This window comes from Pecten maximus, chromosome 3, assembly GCF_902652985.1.
Source record: "Pecten maximus chromosome 3, xPecMax1.1, whole genome shotgun sequence".
Taxonomy (NCBI): domain Eukaryota; kingdom Metazoa; phylum Mollusca; class Bivalvia; order Pectinida; family Pectinidae; genus Pecten; species Pecten maximus.
In genome coordinates, this window is record NC_047017.1 from 15,496,989 (window position 1) to 15,513,887 (window position 16,899).

General features: G+C 32.1%; 1 protein-coding gene across 1 annotated transcript; it reads right to left on the minus strand.

Moving 5' to 3' along the window:
• Positions 1-856: 856 nt before the first annotated feature.
• Positions 857-16,874, minus strand: LOC117323336 (transmembrane protein 62-like). The gene is made up of 14 exons (XM_033878484.1): positions 16,482-16,874; positions 16,070-16,181; positions 15,165-15,299; positions 13,947-13,992; positions 13,626-13,773; positions 11,334-11,461; positions 10,790-10,912; positions 9,942-10,094; positions 8,896-9,055; positions 8,280-8,390; positions 7,908-8,001; positions 7,087-7,218; positions 5,820-5,938; positions 857-5,503 (listed from the first exon to the last, which is right to left on the minus strand). Exons 1-14 carry the CDS (start codon positions 16,716-16,718, stop codon positions 5,219-5,221), a joined length of 1,983 nt encoding a protein of 660 aa, XP_033734375.1. The 5' UTR covers positions 16,719-16,874; the 3' UTR covers positions 857-5,218.
• Positions 16,875-16,899: the final 25 nt, after the last annotated feature.

The following is a 16,899-nucleotide window of genomic DNA, read 5'->3' on the forward strand; positions in this document are numbered from 1 at the left end:
GGTTTTCACAAAGTGAAAGTAGACATTTCTTTGTTATTCAACAACTACTGTGGACGATAGAATATTTCTGGAGTTTAGGAAAAGTTCTTAGATTTTTATTAATAGATAGCAACAAGCAGCGACAAGAAAATCTAACTTATTTCAGCAGAAAAGCTTGTCATGCAAGTCCGACAGTGCAGACAGGCCTACAACATCCACCATTCATATGCGTGTACCGAGCACTTAAATGATTCTTTTTATAAAATGCTTGCACCATTTGATTAAGTCTGAGTGTCCTATGATATCTACCTGTATGACAGATTTTAGACAGATAAGCAAGACAATTTTCATAAAATATCAATGGTCTAATAAAACAGTCAGTGTCAGGATCATGCAATTTTTTTCAATCCCTTTAAAAGCTTGTAGAGTTGTACCTGTAACATTAGGGCGGGGGTGGGAGTTGTAAAATTAATTAGTTCAAACTCATAAAACCTCTGATTATCTACCTTAACCTATAACAGTAATACTGGTAATTGGATTTGCACCAAGACAAAAACACAGATTCACTTTGAGGAATAACCTGAATGATTCTACGATATAGACACCCCAATGTCGTGAAGCCATAAGATTTTACTTCACATCACAGCTTCACAAACAAACGAATCCTTATTCATTATTAAAACTTCTCCAAGATAAAAGTTCCTAGAACCATCGGAGGAAACATTTAATTTGGTCTTCTTCCAATTTTTAACCCTAATTTTCAATTGCTACTAATTGCGTCATTCGTGAACTCCTTCAGTTACATTGTTTCAGGAACTCAGGTTGTTACTTTTTCATTTACCTTACTGTTTAAAATAAAACACTCAATGTACAAGCCTCCATTTCAAGTGCCACATTTTATTGAACACATTTTCACATCACAATTAATATTTATAATCATACATATGCAGCAAAAAATTATCACAAAATAACAGGCACTGTTAAAAATGTAATCCTTGGTATACACCAATAAAGTGTAAGTTTTAAATCTTTAAATAAAAAAAATATTAGTATTTTCTGAAAAATACTAAAAGTTTAAAATAAAAACTAAATGTGAATGTTATACATGTATTTAAACAAAAATACTTGCACATGAGGATGTATATTAAGGTAACAGAATTAACAGTTAAAATTTCTCAAGAGTTGGCTATTGGCTGTAAACACAGAGCAAAAAAAAAAAACAAAAAAAAACAACATTTATTTTCTCAATCATGTTAATTTTAAAAATGTATCATTTTGTAAATATAAACTATAATAGTTTCTCGTCCAGAATAAAATCACTTGTGTGACATGCAACAGAAAGATATTGATATTTAAATACTGTACATGTAATACATGTTTACATAAATGATCAGCCAATTCAGACAAAAATAAATTTTGATCAGTTCCTGTGACTTACCTGTATATATATATGACTGGGATGTAACAGTCATTCGTACTGTTTTCTCTATTTGTTGTAAATGTAGATTCAATTTAATGTTATATTTCTCAAGTGAGCCTAAGGATTGTAAATATTGTTTAACTTTCATACCAAGTAATTTGATTTACACATTTTACATTTCATCTCATCTAAGATAACACAACTTTTTTCTCATCATTATTATCTAAAAATTGTTCTAAATGCATTTGATAACTGAAATTATTGTATGAATATTTCATTTCATTGGGATACAAATTTTAAGTCATGCCATGGTATTATGAATTACTTATATTGAAGAATTACTGTATTTTTTGCCATATAAAGATGGATTTTACATACATGTACAAACAAAAGAATATTGTTAAACCTCTTTCAAGAAAAAAATTATGGCAATTTGAAAAGTGGATTAAACTCTTAAGCCTGTTTTTTTCATACTTAGGCCAAACAAAGCTCTGTATTTCCTTTACATTTATGATTAGTTGGAGAAATTGTCTTCACTGAACTTTTTGAAAAAGTATATGCTGAAATGAGGATATACATGTACTGTATATGTATTTGTGTATATTAGAAGAAGACTAATATCTACGAAAATATTTTTTATTGAAATACCTTAATAATGACATTAAGATAAGAGGCCTAATAGGCCTACATCGCTTACCCGGTATTCACTTGACCTCTTTGATGATTTTCTGCCTTTCAGTTAATCAGAAGTCCTATGTCAGTTTGGACAAACTTCACCCCTGAGACCTTGAATATGGGTCAAGGTAATTTCTTCATGTAAACTTTATTGGGTGTCATCCTAGAAACCTATAATCAGGCACACATCTTGATTCTAGGCCTTTTAGTTATTGACGAATCATTTGAGTGTTTTAACAAAACCCTGTGACCTTGAATATGGTTCAAAGTAATACCTTGTTGGTTGTCATTCCGGGAACCAACCTACCAAACAATTTGATTCTAGACTTTTTAGCTAATCATCAGAAGTCATTTGAGTATTTGGAAAAAAAAATTGACCCCTGTGACCTTGCATATGGGTTAAGGTCATTACTGTTAGTAAAATGGTGGGGCTCAATCCCAGAAACCTTCTAGCCAAATATCATGATTCTAGACATTTTTGGTTTGTGAGAAGAAGTTGTTTGAATGTTTTAATAAATATGACCTCTGTGATCTTGAATACGAGTCAAGATAATTCCTTTTCTCAACATTGTTGGGCTCCATTCTAGGAAACCTACCAGTCAAATATCAAATTCTAGACCTAATTGGTTTGTGAGAAGAAATCATTTAAATGAAAAAATTTACACTAGACGGATGCGGACACCACACCAGGGCTAGGTGAGTTACAAATGAAATCTGATACAATCAAGCCCAGACAATATATTTCCAGCTACATGAACATGCAAGATTTATTACCGATACAGATGTAAATCTTTAAGGGGACTATATATTACCAACCAAATAAATAGAGTATTATAACAAAGTTATCCCAGCCAATGTCATTATACCAAACAACAATGCAAAGTGATGTTTGTTAAACTACAACCCACAGTGATGTCACACCTAACTACACCAGTGTGGTTATATTTCAGGTATTTTACTGCAAGATCAAGTTATTGAATATCATCAATACTGCTATGTCCTGTAAAAATGTTTATATCATTTATATCATAGGATATTATTTTAAAACCTATGAGATTTCACCGGGTGTTGAATTTTAGGCATCATAGATTTGCTGTGAATATTATAAAGCAAAATTAAATACATACATATTAGACAAATGATATTCCACAGAATTATGAACTATAAACAGTTTCCTGAGGTAACATAACATGTCAAATAATACAAGATCAATAAAAAGAAAATACCTCATTGTTCAATGCAGAATTTATATTAAAAATCAATTTTCATCCAAGTTAACCGAATAATAAAAGTCAAACCTGAGGAAACCTGTGACCTATAAAAATTATATCTATATAGTATCCTTGTTTCTGTTTACAATGGAACTTTTTTAGATTAAATATGGGAGGCATTATTTCAGCCAGCTGTGAGAAATTTCAAACACAATTGTCAGAATATGATTGGTGTATTTAACATACAAGTATGAATAATTTCCTTTGGTAGAGACATTTGAGAAATTGTAGCCTGAGGCATACCAAATGTACATAAACAGGCAAAATGCTGCTAGATCAGATAATTATTAGTCTCTTACAAAAAATATTTTTAGAGACTGAAAAAGTCAATTATGAAGATGATACTTAATGTACCAAGTACTTGTTGTTCCATACATTAGTTTTGAACTTTGTTGAACACGATGGCACACATGACAGCAACTAACATCACAAATGACCAAGAATCATTTCCTACAGAAATGTGACAAAATTCATAATAATATTGACTGTTTTTAAAATGCAGAATTTACTGGTCATCAATTTAAAAAAAAAAAAAAAAAAAATACATTCAGTACGATATGACTATAGTGTCAGGGAATGTTTGAAGATTTTATTTTATTAGGTTAATAAGTTCTTAACTCAACAGAGATGCATCATCTACAGCCTTAATTATGAAGCTGCTCTTGTTTATTTACTGGTAAAGGATATCATCATACAAATATCTCTTTTATTTACATTGTATTGTAGCACAGGCATTGGGACTGCTGGAATAAAAATTGTACGTTAATGAAATTTAGACTAAGCCACAAATCTGGTGTTGCTGTATAGGAAAATTGATGGGGACATTCAAGGGCTGCATATGTTTCTTTAAAACTTGATTTTATCTCCGAAACTTACATTTTTAAACAGCTATTTAGATAAACAGGTTTGTCTGTATACATGTATTTGTTTCTTATATTCGTAACATGAATTTTCTGCAATTTTCTTAAACTGGGAACAGTTACATGTAAGTAAAGAGGTTTTTTTTAATATACAATGACTAATGAATGATCTGAAACAAAGAAAGAGTGGGGTGAAAATACTAATTTTAAGCCTAAAATTTTAAGAGAAACATGATTAATCTTTTTAATACTGAAGATAAAATTGATAATCAAGCATCATTTGTCAAACAACACCAGACTTTACAACTTTATCACTAGACCTCTAAAACTGAATCTGGTATACACGGTAAAACTCCACTGTGTGATGTCTGACTAGACCATCCCAGTTTTAGGACAGAATGATTGGACATTTTGGGTAAATGTTAAAAAAAACATCTACCTTGTGGCAAGTCTAAAGCTTTTAGTACCAGAGCTTCAAAATCAAAGCACCTGAAGCGAATTAATCTTATTATGAAATTAATGAGAGAGTTCTCATATGAAATTTACAACATTCATAATTCTAACGATAGTAATTTATATGGACAATTATAATGAACACATTTATATGCATTTTATTAATAATCAAAATCAAATTGGTCTGCATATATCATCTTTTAGTTCTTATTACCTCACCACATCAGGAAAGTCAATGGGGACTAGACATAAATATATGCTATCACATTGCTCAAATTTAGGCCAATTAGCAAGATTTGTTGAGAAAAAAAAATACCATTGCTTGATTCAGGATATACAATATCACCTTATATGTAAATAACGCATGAATATTAATTGTTTAATGCATTAAAAAAATAAATTGATCAATTACAAATAAAATTTCAAGAATTGTCTTGTTACTATTGCAATTCTTGTAACTATTATATCAAATCAACAAACCCACATACAACATAGTGCATAAAATAAACAAAACTTTTAACATAAATAAATAAGAATTTTTCAGCTAAAATTCAGCAACATTAACTGTTTTGATTTGATAAAGCATGCTTCTTGGCTTGGAAGAACAGTATGACCATGAGTATTATTGAACCAGTTCTGACAGGACCCATTATCATGGCGGAACTCCCATAGGCAATAGGGAACTCCACCATAGCAATGTAACAAGATAGCACCAACAGAGCTGACACAGGAACATAAATACGACACAGCTTGTCTTTGCCAGTTCTTCGTCCTTGACTTTCTTCTCGCAGAAATTGAATCATGTATCCAAGAAATAGCAAGATAGGGACATTGAAGACTACAATCTGAAGTAAGAAAACACAAGGAATAAGGCCACATGTGGGATACATTTTGTATTTTTACACCAAATATTCCCATTTTCCCAGGAGGTTGTATTTGAATGTAAAATAATTGACCTAATTTACTATTGAAATACGTAAATACCCTTGAATGAATTTGAAATATTCATAATTCATATCTGAATCATTTCATGAATTCAATATTTTTAGTTATACATTTTGTGTACTAAACAGATAGGTGAAATTAGAAATCTGCATATGAAAATTTAAGAATGAAGATTAGGATTTGCCTTCTGTGCAAGCAAGGAAGTAGAAATCTTACCTGAAATATACCATACAGGTAGGCTAGTGAGCCAGGAATGAACACCCCTTTTACATACAGTCCCCAGATGAACACCACTCCAAGGTGACCTTCCAGGATTTCAGCCACAAACCAGGGACCTGCAAAGGGCAAGGGCATGAGACATTAACATTCAAATTCATCAAGGTTCTAGTCCAGCTTGATGAATGTTCCTTAAATAAAGTTCATTTCCTAACTATTTTTTATAGTGAGAAGTATTACTGGCTAAAGAAAAATTTGGAAGAAAATTTTTCCGTTCCTTAACTTTTGTCAATCCAGTCCTATGGAAAGTTAACCTTCCCAAAATATTGATAAAACTTAATAACAAGATAATCTTGTTTTTTCTTTGTAGTATAAAGAAAAAAACAACACAATTGATTGATTTCAATGACTGATAAGAAACTGTCTATAGAATTGTAAATTGTTTGAGAAATTATTTTCACATGATTATATCCAATTGTTTTCAAACAGATAAGTAAAGAACATTAATATGGTTTAACGATATGATGACATTACAAAGTTTAGTATAGGTACACAATTCATTTATAGGGAAGTTACAACCAAAGAGCTCATTAAAATAATGCATTTACCTGCCATCAATAATCAGTTAAATGCAATGATCATTTATGAACCTCAACATGCAATGTGCGGAGACATGCAAAAAATATTGGGACATATAATCATTTTGCTATAAATTTTACACATTTTGCCAAATTTTCAATGATTTTTTCAATATTTTCTTTTAATCAATTTTCTTGAAAAATGTTTTAGAAAATCATTTTCTCCTTCCTCTGATAATATTTGTTCTAATTGTCTGTAGCCGATTTCAAGAGATACTTACACGCTACATTTTTTGAAATTTTAGCAACGTCAATAAGTAAGAACTTAACAATGTCACATTTTATTAGACTGCATATATTCATCTTTTTCATGAAAATGTAATCACAGTAAAACTATGTAAAGATTATGGGGTGAAAGAGCGAACAATTGTCTACTAGTATATGGAATTAAAATAAATCCATTGAAATCCAATGTTATAAAGACCCATTGAAATTTGTCAATATACATGAAATAAATTCAGTAGTAAAAATACAATATGTCTGAATTCTTTTTGCATGTCTCTGTATATCTGATTGGTGTCAAATCATAAAAGATGAAATGGTCAGCTAACTTACTAAACATAGAAGAGAGAAAGATTGGTATAAACTCAGGAGAACAGTGAAGAGATGACAAAATGATACAGACTTACCCATGCCAATATAAAGTGTAAAGCCGACTAATGGATAAAACAGTGAAGAGATGCGGGAGACGAGCCACAGCCTCAGTAGCCAACTGTTGATGAAGTTGACCAATGGTCGACAAATTGGTGGGATATATCTACCTACAGTGTGAATAAATACCAGCACATTACTTCAAATTTTAACTTAAATACAATTGTAACTATAGACAATGAAAGAAAACCACAAAATACTGGAATGAAGTAGCAAATGGAAATCAGTGGCAATTAATGCAAAATTGATTATTGGTTATAATTGGAAAGGCCTTTCTATGTAGTAAATTGATTACATAATCAAATGACTGCATTCAACTTTTCTATAAAATGAATAAATTCTCAGTTGCTGTCAAATTAGTGTTTTGTAAATTTAACTCAAAAAAGCCCAAGTTAACAACTATTTAGTTGTTAATTCAATGTGCTAACAACTGACATATCAATCACATATTCCAAGTAGGAAATGAAATTCGTCAATCTAAAATACAGAAAAACATCAATCTACAAATGATAAATAGTGAAAAATCACAGTTGATTATCAGATAAGTAACAATGAGTTAATTGATCATATCTGACCAATCATCCCATCACTAGTATGTAGTGTACCTGTATATATACATTTTGAGGTGGTTGTAAGGTGAGGTTTCAATGTATATTATCATTATTGTCCTCACATTTTACAATTTAACTTATAATGTGTTACAAGCTGCTATTGTGAGCTCAGGAATTCAAAGTCTGTTCATTTTCTGAATTTTTACACAGATCAAAAAGAAAAAAAGAAAATAAATAGCCTCACAAACCTCTGATGAAAATAGTTCTGATGTTATCACAACTTCTTAGAAGCATGAGCACTCCGATGTAGGTACAGCACAAAAACCAGAATAGAAGTTTAGCCTGAAAAAAACCAAACAAACAAAAAAAAACTGTTATAACTGACTACCTGTCATTTAAATTAACCTGTTCAAAGTATTTGATAACTATTTTATCAAGCTGGTCTTCTCAAAGGATAAAATCTGTTCATCCATATGAACAAACAATGAAGATTGGTGAAACTTTGAGATGAAAAACATTGATCAATAAAATATTAAAGAAAAAAAGAAAAACATTTAAAGATTTGAGTGTTGATTGTATATGTTTCAATAATTCTACAGATAATTTTGAAGTTTACTTACCAGGTTGTGAACATTGACTATCAATAACAAGGCTGGAATGGATGGGAGAGCCAGTCCTTTAGTGTCAATGGTAAATGGTTGGGTCACCTCTCGACCTCTCTGAGCAGCATCCTTAAAAGTTAACATACAGATTAGAAAACAAATACAAGTATAGTGTTATTATTGCCAGAAACAGAAATATTATACTTTTATTCCGATAAAATTTGTTTCCCCAGGAATACTAAATTTAACAGGTACACATGCACCAGGTTTTGTTGACTGTTGATAGGTCTCATCACAATGGATAGTTATTATAACTTCGAGTTTGTACAGTGAAACTTTCTTAAACAGGCTTGATACAAATTTCTGATGATACAAAGTAAGTCAAATCCCAAAAGCTAAGAATTTTGGATATAATGAACTATTTCTCTGGTTCCTTGAACAAATTTTAAACAGGTTTTATTGTTTTTTGTTGTTATGGTGACAAAGCAGGTTAATTTTATTTGTTATATATTCATTTAGAGGACATGCAATTTATTTGAGAACTATAACATTCTATAATGTTTTAAACATCTGGAACAAACTTGATTAGATGATTGACTTGTTGAAGCTATTAAATAACTGTGAAGTTGGATACCTGTACAACAACTCTCAGTTTGTGAACACCGTTGATGTACTTCTGAGGTTGCCATGGCAATGCAAACAGTGGCCCCTGTATGTGGTGAGCTGGCCCTACATACACACCATCTATGTATACATCTGCTGTGGTGATTTCATCAGGGGAGAAAATCAGAATCCTGAAATGGAACATATGTACCTGATAAAATTATTCTGACAGATTTTTAAAAGACATTAACTGCAATATGTTAATGTAGATGTTTCAACAAACATAAGGAATTCTATTCATAGTAATATAGTTTTATTATAAAGATTTTCCCATTCTGAGATGTGCTTCTCAGTGAGATGGATTATAACAGGATAGAGCATCTTCTTAATGAAACATATGATGTCCTAGTAATTCAGGCTGAATTAATTAAAAAAACCCATACTTTATCCCATCCACATTGTGTATTTCCTATATCCCTCATTCATACAACATTGAATCCCCTTTATCAAATAATTTTTCAGATCTGCAGATTAAATTTGATCAAAATTAATTCCATAAAATGAAGCATTAGAGATTTGCCTCCATTTTTCTATTGGAATCTGTCTATATACCTCTAAAGAATGAGTTGTCTTTACCATTGATGTTGCAGACCAATCATCTAATTCTCATCATCTGAACAGAAGAATAATGTTTTTTTTAATATCTATCTATGTTCCCCCTATAAAACCTGCCCTAAAATAGAGCTATATACCATATTTTCACAAATAAGCCCATACCACAAATAAACCCCATTTTCGTAAAATCATCAATTTTAAATAGTGGTTTACAAATAATCCCTCCCTGAACTTAACACTAAACTTTTACACTAAGGTAGGGGGCTTATTTGAGGATAAAAACTTAAAACCCTAAACTTTTACATTAAGGTAGGGGCTTATTCGAGGATAAAAACATTTTGAAAACCCTAAATTTCTACACTAAGGTAGGGGGCTTATTTGAGGATAAAAAATTAAACCCTAAATTTTTACACTAAGGTAGGGGGCTTATTTGAGGATAAATACTGTAATAAAGGATTATACCTGATGTGTGTTGAATTAGCAGGTCTATCCAGTGCCTCCTTGTCAGACATGTACATGGCATGTTTGGGGTTGGTCACCAAAATCACAGGCCAATTACCAAAATGTTCATCAGTGAAGGAGATCAGGTCATGGTCTATTGCTAGAACTCGGTACCTGTAAACAGATTACGGACATCTACACAAATTAATACTGCCATGTACATTGTACTTACTGGTACTACAGATACTAAAGCATTAGATAGTGTAATATCATGTGCCTTCCAATTCAACTGGATAACAAAAGGAAACACCTGAAGAATACTGCTTATAGATATACACATATCATACAATCTGGTTTAATTTTTTTTTTTAAATTAGACTCCTCGCCAAACGAGGGCTTGGCATAGAAGTATGCTTCATAGAAATAGTTGATAACGACTAATCACCCATCTTTATCTGGACCTTACTCTCTACAGACTGTTCATTCCAAAGGCTATTCAAGTATAATATCACACAGACAACTCAAATAAAGAAATTCTTTGCACAATGGGAGAAAACGTGTCTTAGTACTGTTTGGATGAAATACCATCTTGTTACAGAAACCTAGAGTTCACCTGTTTGGTAGATATTTTACTGGAGAAGTCCTCACATTTCTATAGACCGAAACACACAAATCTATTATTACCATCTATCTGCCTGATGAGCAATGTAATTATTTGATTCTATACCTTAAGGAAACAATTTACAATCCATTTGTGGTTGATAACACCACACTCCAGTATGAAGGAAAAGATGCAAACTTTGCTAAATATTGATATAATTACTGCCTGTTAAAACAATACTATAGTATCTGGGGTATAATATACCTACAGTCGGTTGTCCTTCCAGTCTCCCAGCTCCAGTTCTAACATGCCAGTGTTGTGTCGAGCATGCATTCTCGGGACAAGACCCGCCAGAGTGTGGAGATGTCCACACAAGAATGCTGTAGCATTTCTGAGAATACATGACAGGGAAAGAAAATGACAAAGTGTGAAGATTAATCCTGAAGACTGGTACAGTTAAACCTAGATACACTGTAAAGTCATTGTGGTCATGAAAAAAATTATTTTAGGTAACCGAGCTTATTTTATACCGAGCTTAATTTATACTGAGCTTATTTTATACCGAGCTTATTTTATACCGAATTTCTATTACATGTATTATGAACTCAATTTTACTAAAAAGTGTTATCAGATTTTGAAGTAACAAAGTTAACTGCATGATTTAAAATTCCGAACAAGACATTAATCTTACACCCTAAAAGATTAAAACAATGTATTGCATTTTGCCCCCACACATGCCTCTGTAAAATGAATATTAAGCTAAAAAATGTATTCACATATTTATAGAAGCAAATTAAAGTAGTCCAGCAAACCTCATTAGAGACCTAATCCTCGTTCCATTCTCAAGGATTGTCAAGGAGGTTGGATAGTGACCAAACCACACTGTCATGTTGCTTCCGTTCGTTTGTTTCACATGTTCCATCAGGCGCTTTGTTTTCCTCTGCAACAAAGATTGATGGGACAAGATGAATGTCAGAATTAAAACACTGACCTTGTGGTGAGTACCAAAAAAAGATACCGGTATGTATCAATTTTATACTTCAATACATATTTCATTGTTTAATTTTATACTTCAATATTTCATTGTTCAATTTTATACTTCAATATTTCATTGTTCAATTTTCTACTTCAATATTTCATTGAATCTTCAGGAGTAAGTTCTTTGACTGGAAACCTGATATAATTTGAAATGTAAAACAGTCAAACTTCATAAAAGTAAACTCAGGTTACTCAAAATGAAGACCTCATTTAGTTGGTCAAAATTCCTATTTGATCTTTTTTAATGAAAACTTGGATAATTGGAACTATGTCAACTAGAAAAAAACTCAGGTAACATGAAGCAACATTTTTTGACCTAATGGTTAAAATCTAGATAAAAAGTATCACTTATCACAAATAAAGCTCAGTCAGTAGATTGTTATCATGGAGTAACTTACATCCTATTATTTCTTCAGCTTCTAAAAATTTTAGTGTGTTTGAACTTTACATTTTAAAAACACTTGTATATAATGAATCATAATTCAACAAAGTTGACAAACTACACAAGGCCCCTTTACAATTTACATATTCATCCAAGCTCATGACATCATCAAATGGAAAGTCGGTCTGAAAACAATTACCGTATGTGAAACGTCCTACATGCACAGCTGAAATCTGGACCAGTACTTCAGCCAAAGATTTTACATGAGCGATCAACAGAATAATACAAAAAATTGTTAGTTCGGTGATCTTAGTGTTTATAAAGATATTAAGTAACCTTTTAATGTTTTAAGTGGTAGGCCAGTCAAAACATGTTTACTAGTGTATAGATATTCTAATATCTTCATATTTCACTCATGTATTTAAATCTAGACAAGAAATCCAAATATTCTTGTGAATATCAGGAGTATAAGTTTGCAGGTTTAGCGTGTTTGATACTTGATGTGTTTCACAGTCACAGCTTCAACCACATGGACACAGTAACCCCTAAACCAGACATGGTGTCAGCGCCAGAGAAACTCTGGCTAGCCAACCCAGTGATTTGTGTAGCAAAAAATGTGTGCTTGTGCATTGTGAATGAAATGTGTACCAGGGTATTTGCGGTCTGAATCTTTTCTGTCTTTCTTGCACAAGGTGACAACACCTGTATATATACGTAAATGTTGTAGCATTGTTTGTTTATTTACAACCATGTTGTCTACAGGCTCCCGCTAGTTATTATGGTCCTTTAGATATGTCTGAAGTTTGATCAAAATCCCTGAAGGAATGAAGCCACCAGAGCATTGACAAAATATTTTCTAAAAATAGTAATTGTGACCTTGATCTTAATCCAACAATCCTGACACTGACAGTAAAAGTTGCTCAAAATATTATGGTCCTTTGACATTTGGTGGAGTTTGATCAAAACCACTCAAGGAATTAAGCCACTACAGCGCTAACAAAGGATTTTCTAAAAGTAGTAATGGTGACCTTGACCTTGACCCAAATACCCTGAAAGTCTAGATATTATAATCCTTCATCATTGTGTGAAATTAATTCAAAATCCCTCCAGGAATGAAGCCACTTTAGCGCATACAAACTTTGGCATTATGTACATACATACGTACATATAAGATGGATGAAGAGGAAACCTATAGTCCCCCTGGTTTGACTGGCAGGGAACTAATAGATTGCTTACATGTACAATGTACTGGTTTTTTTTTATAGTTGACTATTAGAAACTGTTGTATCAGGAAAATAATATCTGAAACCCTTCAGGTTTTTTTTTAATGATAAACATTATATTAAGATATACCAAACCCCTGAATCTTGCGTTACTTAATCGGATTCGGATAACTCAAAGTTTTTCTTTATGATCCTAATTACTTTAAGTTTATGAAGATTGACTGAACTGGGTTATTTGTTTCCAACAGAGAGAGAGAGAGAGAGAGAGTCGTTGGAAACAAAGGATATCAGATTCACAGTAAATATGTTAATTTTTTAAGGTGACTCTCTGCTATGCAACCAAAACCAAAATAATTTATAGATCTTTTTATCATAAAATTCACAAAAAAAAAAAAGAGAATAGATTTAAAAGCATTTAGCACTGATTGAAAAATTTAAGTGAAAAAAGACTTTCAACATACATTGTTCATATAGCCAAAGAAGTTGAATGGCCTCCGTGGTCCTGGATCAGGACAAGCATCCATGGCAATGAACGAGTACCTGCCCCAGGGTTTGTTGTGATGGTACACATAGGAGTTGGGATGTTTATGTCCCTGGATTGAATAATTCCTAGGAAAAAAATAAGTCAAGACAAGAATATGAATCTTGAATGTGTTCTGCATATAATATCAGCGTCAGTCACATCTGATATCATGCTCATATTTCTTTTTTTAAATAAATGATGGAAATGAAGATCATATTATTTTTTCTTCAAAAATCTAAAAACTTTATATTATAATTACCTGAAATAATTCTTTTTGTCATCTTCTGATGGCACATCAAAAGCATCTGGAATAAAACGCACAGTTTCTATAGGGAAAATAAATTACATACTGTACAAGAAGTTAGTAACATATTTGTACATTTTCATTTGTACCCTATGCTTGGGGACATTCCAGCGACAAAAATAAATGGGAATCTTTAATTATGAGTTATATATTTTACACCTTCTATTACAACATGACAACATGTTATAGAAGAGTTAAGGAAATTTCATTGTGTTACAGATGAAGGTATGAAAGATTTTCTAAGTAGTTCAGTCCTACATCTTGGGATAGTGAACAAAGTCACTTTTGTTACGAGTAGGATATGTTGACGTTTCAGAATGGAGTCTAGGAGGAGTTCTAACAGATACTTCAGTGTCATTTCATTTTTTATTTTGAAAAGTGTTGATAGCTTAATTTTCGTCATTCAGATAAAAGTTCACATCCTGTCTCAAAATAAAGCGATTCCCTTGATGAATATATGGGAAGGCCAGTAACTAACAGAGCTGCAAGTAACTGGACTTTCTCAAGTTTTTCAGAATCTTGTTGAGAACACCCATCCCAGACTTCAGATGCATACTCACTAAAGTTATCACATATTAGATCCCCATAATCAAATATTGGCCTTAAAAATGTATATACTGTATTGTCATATGAGATTTTTTCTATCTATTTCTACTTTATGTTTTAACATTTTTAAAATATTCATTCTTTTAAAGGCTTGGTAAAAAATATAATTAATATGGTGTGTCTATCTGCCATCACTACTGAAAGTTGTGAACAAAGACAGAATGTGCTGTATCATCAGCAAGGAGTATATCAGGATTAATAAGTTCTCTTTTTCTCAAAAAAATACAGAGTCTGTTTTGGTGGCATCAAACTGATATCCCTTTTCTGCCTATTTATCTATATTACTCAGATTATTTGTAAGTTCCAATGCAGTTTCCTTTGATTATTATCAATTGTATAGTTAAGAGAACCATCATCAGCAAAGTTTTATTTGACTTTTTACAGTCAGTTATATCATTTATAAAATCTTTGAGGCAATCCCTAAACTCTATCAAAAGCCTTACTTATACCTTAAATTACAAATCTGATTACTAAATGACAAGTTCAACTGAAAGACTGTATCATATATCAGTATATACATTTGAGAACCTATATTCACTTAATATTGCATTTCTAGCATTTTCTCACCATGGTTTCCTCTAATATCAAGCCATGTACCAACAATTTCATGACATTTTTGTACAGTTTCCTTATATGATGTCCATTCCTCTATGTACTGCCTTGATCCTCTGGCATCTGGTAATTTAGCATCAGTCAGATCTCCTGCAAAATATATATTTTGTTTTAATACAATGTAAGTCGAATTTACTCTGTGTTAAACAAAAGTCATAGATATCTCAGTGGATTATAGAAAACTGACCCACTTCCAACTAAGACTAATTTAAGGGATCATGTGCATCTGCTATATATTTAAAAATCTGAAAATACATTTGCATGACAGAATAGTGATGGAGACAAGATTTTTTAGGTTTCATTTAGTAGCTTAGTTTTACCGACAAAATTGGGGAAGAACAGCTGCCTGTATTAGTGCAGATGTTGTGAATAAGTGCATGCAGCCAGGTGAGTGATGGTTGTGTGTGCACAGGGTCTTAGGAATATAAAGGAGGGTATGCTCACATTTTGATCATTCTGTTTTGGACCCCAAAATCTTAAAAGGTAGGGATCCCGGTTGATCAGGGGATATAACATTAGGGAATTGATCTAGAATCATCCAGTTTAGCTAATATGTGAGTAATTCTTGTTTCCAAGCAAACCTAGTGTTTGTAACAAATCTACTATTGTTCACACTGTAAATAAATATGATATTAGTGTTAGCGAAACTTATTTCAATCTTACATAGTCTGCTGGTGATAATAATTATATATATAATTCCTAGATATATTTGAGCCTAGATTTGGCTTATTACTCGCCATATACAACTGAGACGAACATGAAAGAAGTCATCTGTTAGTCTAAAGCTATGTAGACCTAGACTATGTAGTGGTTAAACCACAATAGCACTCCTATTACACAACTATTTCAAGGAATTTTACCTGATGCAATAACAAAATCTGGCTTGATGACTGTCAGTTGTTCTTGGCAAAACTTCAGCAGATCAGGTGCTCTTTTGGCATCATAGAATTTGCTGATGTGGATGTCCGATACCTGTTAGCATAAACATATAAAACTAATAATAATAAATACAAAAACATGCATGATCAACATGTCAAAAGAAGAAAATCATAGAGCCATCAGGGGTTTGGTAAATCATGATAAATAGTATTATATATATTTTTATATGCTAGCTGTGAATATCCTATCTATGCACATTTCATGAAAGTCAGTTCTAATAAATTTCAAACTCGTATCTTATGAATTTCTTTATAAATGATTTGTAAGCTACCGCAACTTTTTCAAGTAGATTCGTACTTGCTGCCTTCCAGGTTTGTGCCGATTATCCCTTACCTGTACAAACCAGAACAATTTATCTGGTGAAGTCCCTAACGTTGATGGGACGTGTTTCTTTTTAGCAATGCCGTTTCCATTTTCTTCAACAATATCAAATATGTTTGGAGAAAATGAAAGCAGGAGGCCAAACACCATCAGCACTAGTAATACTGTTGTTACCGACTTCATTACAAAATCTTTCGCCCAGGTCCAACTCCTCAAATGACTGGAGTGGACCAAAACACCGTTTTTCATAGAGGGCGGGGTTAAATCGCAAAGATTTAGACACGTAAGCTAAAGTTACGCATTATAATGAAGCCCAATCATAATTATTTTTAGTCAATGCTGATGATGTCATCTTTCATCAGTGATAATAAACCTCACAATTATTTTCACAGGTTCCCCTTGCCACCGGATGTTGTGACCAAATACAACC

Coding starts and splice junctions, on each gene's coding strand:
- LOC117323336 (XM_033878484.1), bottom strand. CDS start 16,718: ATGAAAAACGGTGTTTTGGTCCACTCCAGTCATTTGAGGAGTTGGACC. Junction 10,913..11,333: donor AGGATTAGGTCTCTAATGAG/GTTTGCTGGACT, acceptor ATGTATTCTCAG/AAATGCTACAGCATTCTTGT. Junction 5,504..5,819: donor ACCTGTATGGTATATTTCAG/GTAAGATTTCTA, acceptor TTCTTACTTCAG/ATTGTAGTCTTCAATGTCCC.